At 33.4% G+C, this 13640-nt stretch overlaps 2 protein-coding genes across 3 annotated transcripts; one reads left to right on the forward strand and one right to left on the reverse strand.

Moving 5' to 3' along the window:
- Window positions 1-6048: 6048 nt before the first annotated feature.
- Window positions 6049-8245, reverse strand: LOC112698132 (WEB family protein At1g75720). The gene is made up of 2 exons (XM_025751528.3): window positions 8000-8245; window positions 6049-6878 (listed from the first exon to the last, which is right to left on the reverse strand). The coding sequence occupies exons 1-2, from the start codon at window positions 8135-8137 to the stop codon at window positions 6342-6344; spliced, it is 675 nt and encodes a 224-aa protein (XP_025607313.1). The 5' UTR covers window positions 8138-8245; the 3' UTR covers window positions 6049-6341.
- A 313-nt stretch (window positions 8246-8558) lies between these two features.
- Window positions 8559-12324, forward strand: LOC112696377 (hexokinase-2, chloroplastic). 2 transcript variants are annotated; one of them, XM_072196836.1, is made up of 10 exons: window positions 8559-8632; window positions 8794-9092; window positions 9282-9432; window positions 9680-9862; window positions 10235-10309; window positions 10407-10562; window positions 10809-10904; window positions 11005-11135; window positions 11482-11563; window positions 11794-12324. In XM_072196836.1, exons 2-10 carry the CDS (start codon window positions 8821-8823, stop codon window positions 12130-12132), a joined length of 1485 nt encoding a protein of 494 aa, XP_072052937.1. In that variant the 5' UTR covers window positions 8559-8632; window positions 8794-8820; the 3' UTR covers window positions 12133-12324. The 2 variants fall into 2 exon arrangements, with proteins under 2 accessions (XP_072052937.1, XP_025604897.1); XM_025749112.3 differs by lacking the exon at window positions 8559-8632 and having other exon boundaries at window positions 8676-9092.
- Window positions 12325-13640: the final 1316 nt, after the last annotated feature.

The following is a 13640-nucleotide window of genomic DNA, read 5'->3' on the forward strand; positions in this document are numbered from 1 at the left end:
GAATATATACACATATATATACATATCCAAAACCCAAATTTACATAAACAAAATTCTGTTTCTCCATAAGCCTCTAAGAGGGTCAAAAGGATCAAGTCTTGCGGAGAGGAAACTAAGTACGTATATATATATATATATATATATATATATATATATATATATATATATATATATATATATAACTGTACAACAAAATAACCCGATAACTACTTCGCTTCAAAAGTCCAGACGCCTAACAAGATGCCTCTCGACCTACATCTGAAAAATAACATAGTATGGGGTGAGAACCAACAGTTCTCAGCATGGTAAAGGTGCCACACATATAAGATATAAGGTCCTAAAAATGCCAGAGGCAATCCTAGAACACCGACACTCAGATTACGAAGCTTAAAGTATTAAACAGAAGTCATAAAAGGTAGTTTTCTACGAGTATCTAAGCCTAACTTAACTTAATCTTAAATCTAGTTTTACCGCCTTTCCACCATACTTCCATCTTCGACAACATATCATAGACAAATAAGAAGATAAAGACAAACACAAGAAGGTTACAAGTACTGCAGGTAGCAAATATACATTTAACATAGCAATTACACTTAGGCACACCCAGTTAATGCACAAAAAAGTAATTCAAGTAATATGCACATGATGCATGCCTGTCCTATGGCTGATGAGTCTCATCTGTCGGTTATTAAGCCAACCTAACAAGTCTGGTTTGCTAAACCTTTGGACTGTCCCACGACGTGCATCCCCAATAATCTATGCATAGTTTTTTCTCAAATAATCAATATTGCTCAATGGGGGTAATATTCTCGAGAATTTATAAGTGCCCGGTCACCCTTACGTCGTAGGGTCAACAGAGTATCGAGTTTTTGACCTGGTACACGTGGTGGCAAGCCACGGTACTTTACCTAGGGAAGCTCGTATCTCAGATCATTTAATTAATCAAGCCAAGTATTATACATAATCATTCATAATATTTCATAATTCAATTCATCACTTTTTCAGCTTTACTTCAGTTCCAAGTTATCCCCACTTCCTAACTTCATCTGCTTATCCGGTTTAATACTATTATTTATGACTAAAGGAATGAAAATAGAGGTTGAGTTCAAAATAGGGTTTAAAACTCAGAAAATCATGTTTACTGGAATTGGGGCCACGCGTTGCGTGGCTCACGCGTACACATGGGAGCGTAAAAAGGCAGCTCGCGCACGCATCCCTTTATCATGCGTACACGTAAATGAATACTTCGTGTCACGCGTACGCGTGAATCATGCATACGCGTGGACATGCATGCTGGTCCTTTACGCGTACGCACAGTTAAAAATTCCATGCCACGCGTATGCGTGGACGTACGTTTTTCGAAAAACCTGATTAGGCAGAAAGCTGCAGAATTACATAATTTTTAACCAAACTTTCGACGCACATAACTTAATCATTTTAAATCGTTTTTCATCCGTTTTTCAAACGGCATAAACTTCACGAACCCAATTTTCATTTAAAATAAGTTGGAAACAAATTGAGGGTCCGGAAGCCAAGTTATAGCTCGCCGAAGTTTGGCCCAAAATCAAATTTTGCAAAACTCCTTAAACCTTATTTTCATTCAAAATCTCCATTCTATTCATCACCAAACCTGCCAATACCAATACAATATGCCAGCAACAAAACTCTACACCATTTTATCAACCATCATTCATTAACATTACACAATCTCACATTTTAACAACTCCATCATGCTCTCATTCAAGATGTATGTAATCATATAATCACCAACTCAACCATGTTCCATACTAACATCAATATAACAACAATATCCATCACATAACCAAATCACATCATAAATATGTAGGATACTAAGCATTGTACATTTCTGTGCGTTCCAGCTTATTCTATGGTCATCTTGCCTAAGTTTTCACAGAATATTATATATTAAATGCACAAAACCTAAACCATACCTTGGCCGATTTCTTCGTAGTGATCAAGGCAACTTATTAAAACAAACACATCCCCAAAAACTTCAACAAAACACTAGTGTTCAGCTTCTTCCAAGTTCTAATATCCACAATTTCAAGCTCCAATTATTTATTCACAGCCTAATACACATTCATAACACATATATACCCAATTTAGTACTCAAGGCATAAATTCAGTAAATTAAATAGGATTTATGGTATCCTCACCTTATCCAAGTTTCGTATAAGCAAGAGTGAACGTTTTTCTCAAGCTAATTGGATCCTAAAACACCAAAGAGCAAAGAAATTCAATACCTCTACATAATTTTTGAAATTTGGGGGAAAGAGTGGATGAGAACAATAGTTACGTATGAAAGTATTCCAATAGAAACGTAGAGCTCGACGCGGTGGTCGCGTGGCCATAAACAGTGTGACGATCGGAGCTCGAACGGAGAAGATGCGGGAATTTGAATTTACCGTGAAGGTTTGAAGGTGTTTTTCATTTCTCCTTTCCCCTATTGTGTTTCAGCGCTGCATCTACTAAATTGGGGAAGAAGAGAGGCTTGGGTTCACTTAAGTGCTGGGCCGGTTCGGCCTACAGACCCGGTTTAAATCCGGTTCAATTAGTTCGTTTTGTTCTGTTCAATCTTGAGTCGAATTTTTTAAAATTAGTGTCAAAATTCTCTTTTTAATGAACTCTATCCTAATTTAATATAATATTCATATTTCTAATTTTTTATTAAAAATTAATTTATTAACTAATTATTTACTAATTTAACGGAGTTTACACAATATATATATGATTTAATTTATTTTTAATATATATTTATATTTTAATATATATTTTATATTAATAGTTGATTTTGATCTACACATAACATAAACGTTGTTAAAAAATTTATCAATCCAATATAGCTCGGCCGAAATGAGATCCTATATAAGGAGAATGAGTCTTCCAACAAAATTCTTTTCTATTTTGAGAGATCGAACTAATAAGATCACAAATTAAAAAACTGCGAGTAATAAAGAAGAAAAATTGTAATTTATAATCATCAACTTTGGTATATGAATCACTATATACGCAGTTAATTTTGTAGTGTACAAATGCATGTAAAATTATATTGAAGGGATTCATTAGTAGGGTATTCTCCTTAATCATTGATAAACTCAGTTTATTTAAATTACATGTGTTTTCAGCTCAAGAAATGACTTCACATAAATATCCTAAAGTTGTTTAGTTTAAAGGAAACAAGCATAAGACACTATCATCATGCTTTCGGAATCAATAATGATTATTCCAAAGCTTCCTTCACCAATGATAATAAAATTCTCTAGGAATATAAGGGCGCTGATATATTATTCAAATATCTAATATCACTAGAAGAAAATAGAGTTATTTTGACACTTTATTTTTTAACATCATAATTAAATGTCAAAATTAATATATATTTTTGACAAATATCACAAATGTCAAATTTTCTATATTTTCTTGACGAAAAATTTGACCGTAGAAAATTACTCTTCAATTTTGACACTCATTTGTTTTCAATCTACTCTACTATTTTTTTTTTCTTTGGGCTCTGTTAATTTTGACATCACACTACTCTCAGTTTAGGATTATACAACTCATTCTTTATCTTCAAAATCTCAATTTATTCTTTAGTTTCAAGATGACATCTCATTCTTTGTTAAAATTTTTTATTGAGAATATTATATAGTCAATAAATGTCAAAATAAATAGTATTTTTGACAATTAATAAGTATCACAGAAAATATGTTCTCAAAATTTTCTAACAAATTATTTTTGACAGCCAATATTTATGAAAATAAGATTTAAATTTTTTTTACAATCGCTTATATGTTAAAAATACTATTTTTGACAAAACTTTTATTAACATATTTTCATAGTTAAAATAGTGTCAAAATTTATTTTTTTTGACAAATTTTAATTTTCTTTTACACATTATAACCCTAAAAAATAATCTATATTGTTGTAGTGTATATATTATCATGAATACTACTAATTACAATTTACCAATGCAATCACGAGTATATTTAATTTCTAGTAGTGAAGATTATATTTTAGGCACACTTCAAGCAACTCAAAACCATTTGATTTTGGAGAAGATACACTGAGTTTTAAAATGCTGCTATCTATTAATGTTCGTTGATGAATTTCATTCTTAACGCTAAAACTTGCCCGTCTCACAAAAAAATTAAACTACAAATTGGCCATAATGATTGTAGCTTGGCTTTTGATCTCCAACTATAAATCATATTACTTTAACAAAAAATCCCTTAAGGATAAGGGAATTGCATATAAAATGAAAACCTAGAGAAAAAGACTTGCAACAAAATCATTCGCTCTAATGTTAGGCATGTTAAAGATGGGTTCCACATAGCTCGCAAATGATTATTGTTGGAGATTCGTCAAGGTTTTATATATATATATGTAGCAATGTAGATTGATCATCATTTTACACACTCTTTTTAATTAATCTAGGTAAACTAAACTACTAATAAACTCGAAATGATTACCAATTTTTATTTTCTGTAATAAGCTCTAGTTATATTATGTCATGGATTTAATTAATCATATTAATGATAATAATTAATTATTGTACAGAAATGAGATTAATTGAATGTAATGAACAAACCATAAAAAAAAAATTCTCAGGAGGACAAGAGAAAGCCATGCCAATGATTTGGGCACATGGGACTTCCTTGGCTAACATCTCATTTGGCCTTCCAATAAGGAATATAATCCTTAAATTTGATACATTATACCTTTTTCATACAAAGAAATCTTACTTTTTACGTCACATATCATTTTTGACACATGGAGAATAATACATTTATTATTAAATATTTCAAACCTTAAAATGTTGGTTGGTTAGAGTTCAAGTGGAGCGTAACGTCAAACCAATTTAATTATCGATCTATGTAAATAAGGGTAAAATGATGAATGCATAATATATAGTATACCCTAAAGTAGTTAATTAAGAGAAGGCTAGCTATTTCAAATATTTTATAGTAATATATTAAGTTAGCTTATAGAACCGTATTGCATAAAAAATAGTGTCCCTAAATGTTACACGTAGAGAAGAAATTAAGAAAGAATTATTGATTTTATATATACCTTCAAGAACCAAACGACATCCATCATAGCATTACACTTCCCGGTGGCTTGAAAGGAAGAGAAAAGCAAAAAAATGCACAACCAACAACAAAGAGGAAGACTAGGTCTAGCTTCTTCAAATCAAAGCTTTGTTATACAAATATGTGGCAACACTAATACTAATAGTGTTGTTAACAACAATAATCAACATTCCCTTATTCATCTACTTCCTCAACAAAATAATATCTCTTCTTCTTCTCCTTCTATCAAGTTTAACTTCTCAGCCATGAAGCTCTTCCATCGATTCCGCAAGATTCTAATGCGGTTCGTGTTCTCCTCGGTGCCTTCTGGCCGCGGCCAGTCGACCGCGGAAACAAGGCACCACAGGAGCTCGGAGCGGTTCGAGCCGCCCAAGACATCATGCAGCTCATATTACTCTTCTTATTCTCATTACAATGAGGCCATTGCCGATTGCATCGAGTTCTTCAACAAGTCAGCTCAAGATGGCAACATGGATGGTCGAAAATCAGATGTTACTAATGTTGTCTAAAGTCTAAACATATACATATACCCTTTTATGTCCTTTAATATAAGGTTGCCATATATATACCTATATGTTTGATTATTACGTCTATATTTTAATTTTTTCTTTTCCCTTCCGGCACATGATATGTTAAGTAAATAGGTATAAAGTTAAAATGAGTTTGAGTTTGAGTCTTAGCTTCTTGCCCAATGCAATAATGCAAATGTGGTATATACACTAAAATTTTTTCATTTAACTCTTCATGCTCCATAAAGCCAGATTTACCAATTTAATATATAATAAGTACATACAAGCTAAGCTTGAATATATATATATATATATATATATATATATATATATATATATATATATATATATATGATTTGAAGTGGCATGAAAGCCACTCAAAGTAATGATATTCTGAAAGGGTGCAGTTGTATAAACAAGACCAAGTTGAAAAAGTATAATCATATCATATGCCATATATATTCAATTTCACTCTCACTCAATATTATTAGTTTAATTTTGCCTCTACTGTATAAAATACAATACAAAGGACATGAGAGAATGAAAAAAAAAACTACTTAATGTAGACCGTCAATTTTTTTTTTTTACTTTTTTCCTATAATTTTGACATGAGTGATATTAAATTATTATCTGAATTTTAATTGGTAGGTGACACAATTTGCAATACACAAATGAAAGCTATAAAATTCAAGCTAAGGTGTCTATGGAAAGCATTATTTTTCTCTTAATAATTGTTTCCCTTTTTCTTTGAAAAGATACCTCCAAAACCAATGAGTGGAATAAGTGGCTTGATCTTATTCTTCTTCTTCTTCTCACTCCCAAATGAATGGTGCCTCTTCAATTTTTCAACTTCAAGTGTAAGCGGTTGTGGTGACGGTGAAATAATATGAGTTAATGAGGGTGTATTTGCAAAAGTCACATACCTTTTCTTTTGCAATTCATCATCATCAAACTTTGTTACATTATTTTTATTTTTATTATTCTCCATATCCTTGACATCTTCAATAATAACCGCTTCTTCTTCTTCTTCTTGCATTATGGGATGATGCTTGCCCATGGATTCTTGCTTCAATTGTTGAAGCTCTTGCCTTGTGAGTTCAAGCTCTTCTTGCAATGAAGAAAGACAATGCGCCATTGACATGGTTTCTTCTTTAGCTTTTTGAAGGTTTTGCTTTGTCTCTTCAAGCTCAGCTTCAATGGCTTCATGCCTCAGGCTCAAAGGCTCGTCAATAATAACCCTATTTTCCATTATTGCTTCACTCTGCATCAATACGTTTTGCATACACAAAATCACAATATTAAATATAGGGAAAAAAACGATAGATATACATACCAACCAAAATTTATATAATGCATGATGAGAATCTATTTTTAGAAAATTAAGATATATTTACTAATTCTTTGCTTACAGCACCAAGTGAGTCATTGGCTTTAGGCTTGTATTTGGTTATTTGATTAATGACATTCGGTGGTAACTAACTAGTTGTTTGGAGGCTAAATTCGGCTATAGTAGTTAGATTCAGTCTCAAAAATACTTATAAACCACTAGATTAATAAATGGTTAGAATTATTTTTTTTTAGTGTTAGATTAAGAATTAATTTAACATAAATTTAAATTTTATTTAAAAATTTATCTTTGTTTAAAATTATTATATATATAAAATGAGATTCAAATTTTAAATATTTATTTAATTACAGATGAATAAATTAATTATTAGATTATCCTAAATTAATTAACATAATGATCCGAAATTTTAGACCTACTAATTAATACTACAAGATTTCTAGCTAATTATTAATATCCAAAAATAAATTATATATTTTAAAACTAAATCGGATATAAATTAAGTCTCACGTAATTAAGTGTTTATATACAAAATATAATTATATAAAAAAATTATTATTGAAATCGTTTTAATCCTTTAGCAGCTTTTTCAAAAACAGTCTACATTATACTCCTGCATCTTGTTTGTTAAAATTTAGATATACATGATACATTATAAAAGTAGTAAATTAACAGGTAAGAGAGACCTCCTATACAATTATTATTATGAGCGAGTCTGAATCATCGAAAATGCATGTGAGGTTATAACAAGAATAAAGTTAAAGTTGGAGGTGTAATTTATAAGCATCAGCATAAGAAGTTTTGTTCCCAAAAATGTTACAAAGTGAAGCCAAATTAAAGAGCGAGGTTTCATAATTTCTGCACATTATATTATTTATTAGCACACATACAGATTTTAATTACAAAGTGTAGTGGTTATTGTTTGTTAGTTACTTGTTGTTTACAAAGGTATAGCTGCATATAACAAATTCTTAACTTGTGTGTAGTTCTTAATTATTAGTAGAATTAAGAAAGCAAATAGATGATGGTGGAATGACCTGTTTGAATTGAGATGCATAGAGAAGTTTGTCAGCGAATAAAGAGACAGCTTCTTTGACAGAGCGAAAGGGAGGCTTTGTATCTATCTCTCCCTTTCTTGTACCCACCATCATCACACCACCATTTTCCATGCTCATTGCTGCGATGCTCCTTTCAATTATTTTGGTTAGAGAGAAAGAAAGGGATAGCAATCAAAATATATAATGCGGTTGGTTTGTTAGTTACAAATGGGGTGAGAGAGAGGTGGGAAAATAGTGACATTATTATTATTTGTATAATTGTATTTACTTAAATTCTAGAGAAATATACTTAGAGGAATTATGTTAATGTATACTATTTTTAGTGCATGATTAAGTATAAATGTATATGATTTGTTAAGTATTACTTTTAATATTAAAAAAAAAAATAGGAAAAAGAAAAGAAGAGAGAAAGAATGGTTGGTTAATTACTTGACGTGAAGTTTAATAGAATTCTGTTATTGTTTGAGAGTGAGGGCGGTGGGTGGATTTGTGGGCCAATATATGAATAAAGAGGACTGTTGAGCAATATAGGAATTCTGATTGATGACTAGGCCTTCTCTATTAAGAAGCTTTCGTAAGCACAAGCCCATCTGGCCCAAAATGGACTCAAGTGTCAGTCACTCATACCAACCACTTTAAACTCTCGTTCTTCGTTGCTTACTTCTCTAATTCTTCTCTTCTTATTTGGGAACTCTTCGTTACATTAATTACCTAACATTTATTATTTATTATTTATTATTTATTCTTTAGTAATAATATAATTTCAAAAACAGACAACATAGTCATCGTCGCCGGGAAATATGTCAGTTATTGCCGTTGGATCATTCCTCCCGCCACCGCCGCCGTACCGGAGGATCAAGCCTCGCTTCACGACCATGGTGTCTCTCCGATCCGACGCTGTATCGGTTGCAGAAACAAGCAGCATATTGAGGAAGCTGAAGGAAGAGTGCGCCACGCCTCTTCCCGTACTTCGTCAAGTGGCGGATGCCATGTCAGCTGACATGAGAGCTGGCCTCGCCGCCGCACACGGCCTTCCCATGATACCCTCCTTCGTTGAGGATCTTCCCACTGGGTAACTAATAACTATTTTCTAAGTTACCATACTTAGCTTTGCATTTGCTTCGTGTGGGAGAAGCATTGGTGCATTCTATTGTAATTTTTTAATTACTTAATTTAACAATGCACTAGTTGAGGTTATTAACTTATTTTTACTGTTTTCTTATGGTTACTTCTTACTTGTTTTAATTTGAGAAAATGAAAGGAATGAGAAGGGATTGTTCTATGCTTTGGACCTTGGTGGAACCTACTTCCGTGTGCTGAGGGTGCAGTTGGGCGGAAACAATGAGCGTGTCGTCGCCACCGACTTCGACCAAGTGTCCATACCTCCTCAGCTTATGTCTGCTACATGTGAGGTATCTTTCTTTTGCTTGTTGCATAAAATCCTTCATCAAGGTTTCTAACTGCAATGCCGTCAACAAGGAAATATTGATGCTAGAGTTTTACTCCATGGTAGATCAAGTGTTATTTTGATAAGTTTCTCATTATGATTATCAAGTTAGCTTTGTTCTTTTTCTTTTTTTTTTAATTCAGAGACATGTTATTTAATTTTATCATGCATTATGGTAATTGAAATCTTTGGCCAACTTACATTCTCTGCAGGAGCTTTTTGATTTCATTGCTTTAGGACTAGCAAAACTCGCAGCAAAAGATGATGGTAGATTCAATTTGTCGCCTGGAAAGAAGGGAGAAATCGGGTTCACGTTTTCATTTCCAGTGAGGCAGACATCTATTGACTCCGGCATACTAGTCAAGTGGACCAAAGGTTTTGCAGTCAGTGGAGCAGTATGTATTTCTCTAGCTTCTGTGTATCATAATTGGTAATGACCATTTGAAATTTAGTGGTGCTTTGTTTACCCGATCAATTTAATGTTATCATGAAATTATAATCAACATAAACATGTGTGGCTTAATTAAACAGTGTTAAAATGTAGGATATGTTAATTGTGCTACATGACCTAACATAACACAGCTCCATTTAACATCAAGTAACTGATGGATTATCTCACCTGCTGCTGTGATGCTATAACTTGATCAATGCATGCTGTTTTTAATTTTTGAGTCTGAGGTTTTATCAATGCATTTAGCTTATTTGCACTTGTGTAATTAATCATTAATGTTTTACTCATGATGAGAAAAATCAAATTCTTTATGCAGGCAGGAAGAGATGTGGTTGCTTGTTTGAATGAGGCTATGGAGAGGCAAGGACTAGATATGCGAGTCTCTGCTCTGGTATGTTACTTTAATAATAATTCTGGTAAAACTGTAAAAGTTTGAATCAATGCAATGGTAGTATGGTTGAAGTAAATGCCTATTTCCTAATATATAGGTGAATGATGCTGTGGCAACATTAGCTGGAGCAGAATATTGGGACAATGATGTTGCAGTTGCTATCATTTTAGGTACCGGAACCAATGCCTGCTATGTTGAGCAAATTGATGCCATTCCTAAGTTACAAGGTCATGTCTCCTCTTCTGGGAAAATGGTTAGTAAGGGTACCATTCTTTCTTCATTACTTTTATGAGAAATGATTATCTTCTTAATAGATCCTCCTAATTACTACACATGGCAAGAATGTGTTGTCTTTTAAGATTTCAATTAGTATTTATGAGAAAGTTTGGGAAGAATGTTGAGATGCTGTATTACTACTCTATTTTATTTTCATGTCTTGCCGAAATGCTGGGAATGAATTTGCTTGTCTTAATCTGAGGAAAAACACTCTTTCATTCAGATTATTAGTACAGAGTGGGGAGCATTCTCAAAACGTCTCCCTTTAACCGAGTTTGATAGAGCGATGGATGCTGCTAGTATCAACCCTGGTGAGCAGGTCTGCCTTTTTTGTACCGTTTCCATTGTAAAATTCTTTTCCTAACAAATTAAATTAGCAAGCAAAACAAAAAGGTAAATCCCTTTATATTACTCTGCAGATCTTTGAAAAGACAATCTCAGGAATGTATCTAGGGGAAATTGTGAGACTAGTGCTTCTGGAAATGGCTGCAACTGGTGAATTGTTTGGGAAATCAATCCCAGAAAATTTATATACGCCTTTCATACTTGGGTACTCTATTAACTCATTTAATATTTATAAGCTCTAATCATATTTTCCCTCCATTCTCTGTCATCATTCACTATCACTTTTCGATACATTTTTGGATCAATATATCAGATACATTGATGGAAAAAAAATGTTTCAAAATGTGATAGTGACAGACAAAAGGGAAGAGAAGGAGTATATCAGATGGAGTGTTAAGAATTCCAAATACTACATGGGAACTGGTATATAACAAGTATTCTATACATGCAATTCTTCAACTTTAAGCATATTTCATGTTATCATTTTATCTCGAATTGAAATCTTTTGGGATTTGCTCCGAATAAATTGCCTCCACATAAATTTTTTATAGGACCCCAGATCTATGTGCCATGCAGCAGGACAAGTCAGGTGATTTACAAGGCGTTGGGTCCCTCCTCTATGATAAAGCAAGGGTATGATTCTTCTCCCAAACAGTATAACACAGATTGGAGAAAACAATTCTATGAAAACAATTCTTCCATTATGTTTTATTCAGAAGCTTGATAAAATAATACAATGCTGTAATAGTAGCAGGAAGAATTGTAGATTGTGATTTTGAAAATGATAATGTATTATGTAATTATTGTAAATGCATATGCTACATGATTATGATACTATATAAATATTTTTTACGTTTCTTCAGGTTGAGTCCACTTTTAGTGCAAGGAAAACCGTTTTAGAGGTTTGTGACACAATTGTGAAGCGGGGTGGAAGCTTAGCAGGTGCAGGAATTGTGGCGATTCTGCAAAAAATGGAGGAGGATTCAAAAGGAGTGATCTTTGGAAAGAGAACAGTTGTGGCCATTGATGGAGGCTTATATGAAAATTATCCTCAATACAGGACATATATGCAAGATTCGGTCAAAGAGCTCATAGGATCAGAGAAGTCAAACAATTTGGTAATTGAACATTCAAAAGATGGATCTGGCATAGGTGCTGCTCTTTTGGCAGCTACAAACTCCATGTACAAGCATGACTTCTAGAACCATTTGTCTTTTACAACAATAATCAAACCTTGTTTCACTTGATAAGTTCGACTACGTAGATTAAATGAATCCAAAATATTCTATCACAAATCATATTTGTTGAATGTACACCTCAACGAATTTTATGGTAGGAGCATGTATCAGAAAAATAAAAATATTTGTAGTTCAAGTAAAATATTATTTCTTTAACTGTTGGAACTGTTTGAATAAGCATTGAGCTAAGAGCGAGAAATTGAAGGAAGAGTGCAATCAATGTATAACATTTACCCATCTTTTTGGCGAGGATAAAGAGCCTAGAATGACTGAATGAGAAAGGTTGAGAGTTGAAACTAAAATTTTTTACTATTTATTTATTTAAGATAATAAAAGGAGAGAATTTTCTTTTTTTTCTTTTTCTTTAGCGCCTATGCACCGCAAGTGGGTTCAGACGAACAATACAAGATTAGGTTTTGGGAGGATCTAGAGAGTTTGGTTCAAGGCATACCTTTGGGAGACAAGATTTTTTTAGGAGGAGATTTAAATGGCCATGTTGGGAGAGAAGTGACTGGATATGGGAGTATTCACGGAGGCCATGGTTTCGGGGTGATCAATGCCGAGGGTAAAACTATTTTGGACTTTTCCTCAACCTTTGATCTTCTCATCGCAAATACATGTTTTAAAAAGAGAGACGAACATCTTATAACCTATAAGAGTGGCATGACAAGCTCTCAAATCGACTTCTTCTTGTTGAGGAGAGTCGACCGAAAATTTTGCATTAACTGTAAAATTATTCCGGGAGAGAGTTTGACAACACAACATAGGGTGCTCGTCATGGATTTTCGCGTTGAGCAAAAGTTGAGGAAAAGACATCATACGAAGAACCCAAGGACGAGGTGGTGGCAGATGAAAGGTGAGGAACAAAAAAGCTTCCTAAGACGGGTAGGAGAAGAGGCAAAGTGGGATGGGAATGGAAGCGCGGAAGAGATGTGGAGGGAGATGGCAGAAGTTATTAGAAGAACAGCGAAAGAAAGTTTTGGTGAATCTAAAGGAATAGGACCAAGAGACAAGGAGTCCTGGTGGTGGAATGCGAGTATACAAGAAAAGATAAAGATAAAAAGGGATTGCTTTAAAGAGTGGTCTTTATGCCGCAATACAGATAACTGGAAAAAAATATAAGGCGGCTAAGAAAGAGACAAAAGTGGCTATAAGTGAAGCAAGAACAAGAGCATATGAGGGTCTCTACCAGTCTTTGGGCACGAAAGAAGGAGAAAAAGGTATATATAGAATCGCAAAGAGCCGGGAAAGAAGAACGAGAGATTTGGATCAGGTTAAGTGCATAAATGATAAGGATGGAGAGGTGTTGGCTCAAGAGGAGAAGATTAATGAAAGGTGGAAGAGCTACTTCTACGAGTTATTTAATGAGGGACAGAAGACTCTTCCGAGCCTTGGTCGATTATGTACAAGGGAAGAAGATCAAAACTTTGACTACTATCGAAGGATTCGAGACTTCGAGGTAAAAGAAGCTC

Source organism: Arachis hypogaea, chromosome 6 (genome assembly GCF_003086295.3).
Source record: "Arachis hypogaea cultivar Tifrunner chromosome 6, arahy.Tifrunner.gnm2.J5K5, whole genome shotgun sequence".
Classification (NCBI taxonomy): Eukaryota; Viridiplantae; Streptophyta; class Magnoliopsida; order Fabales; family Fabaceae; genus Arachis; species Arachis hypogaea.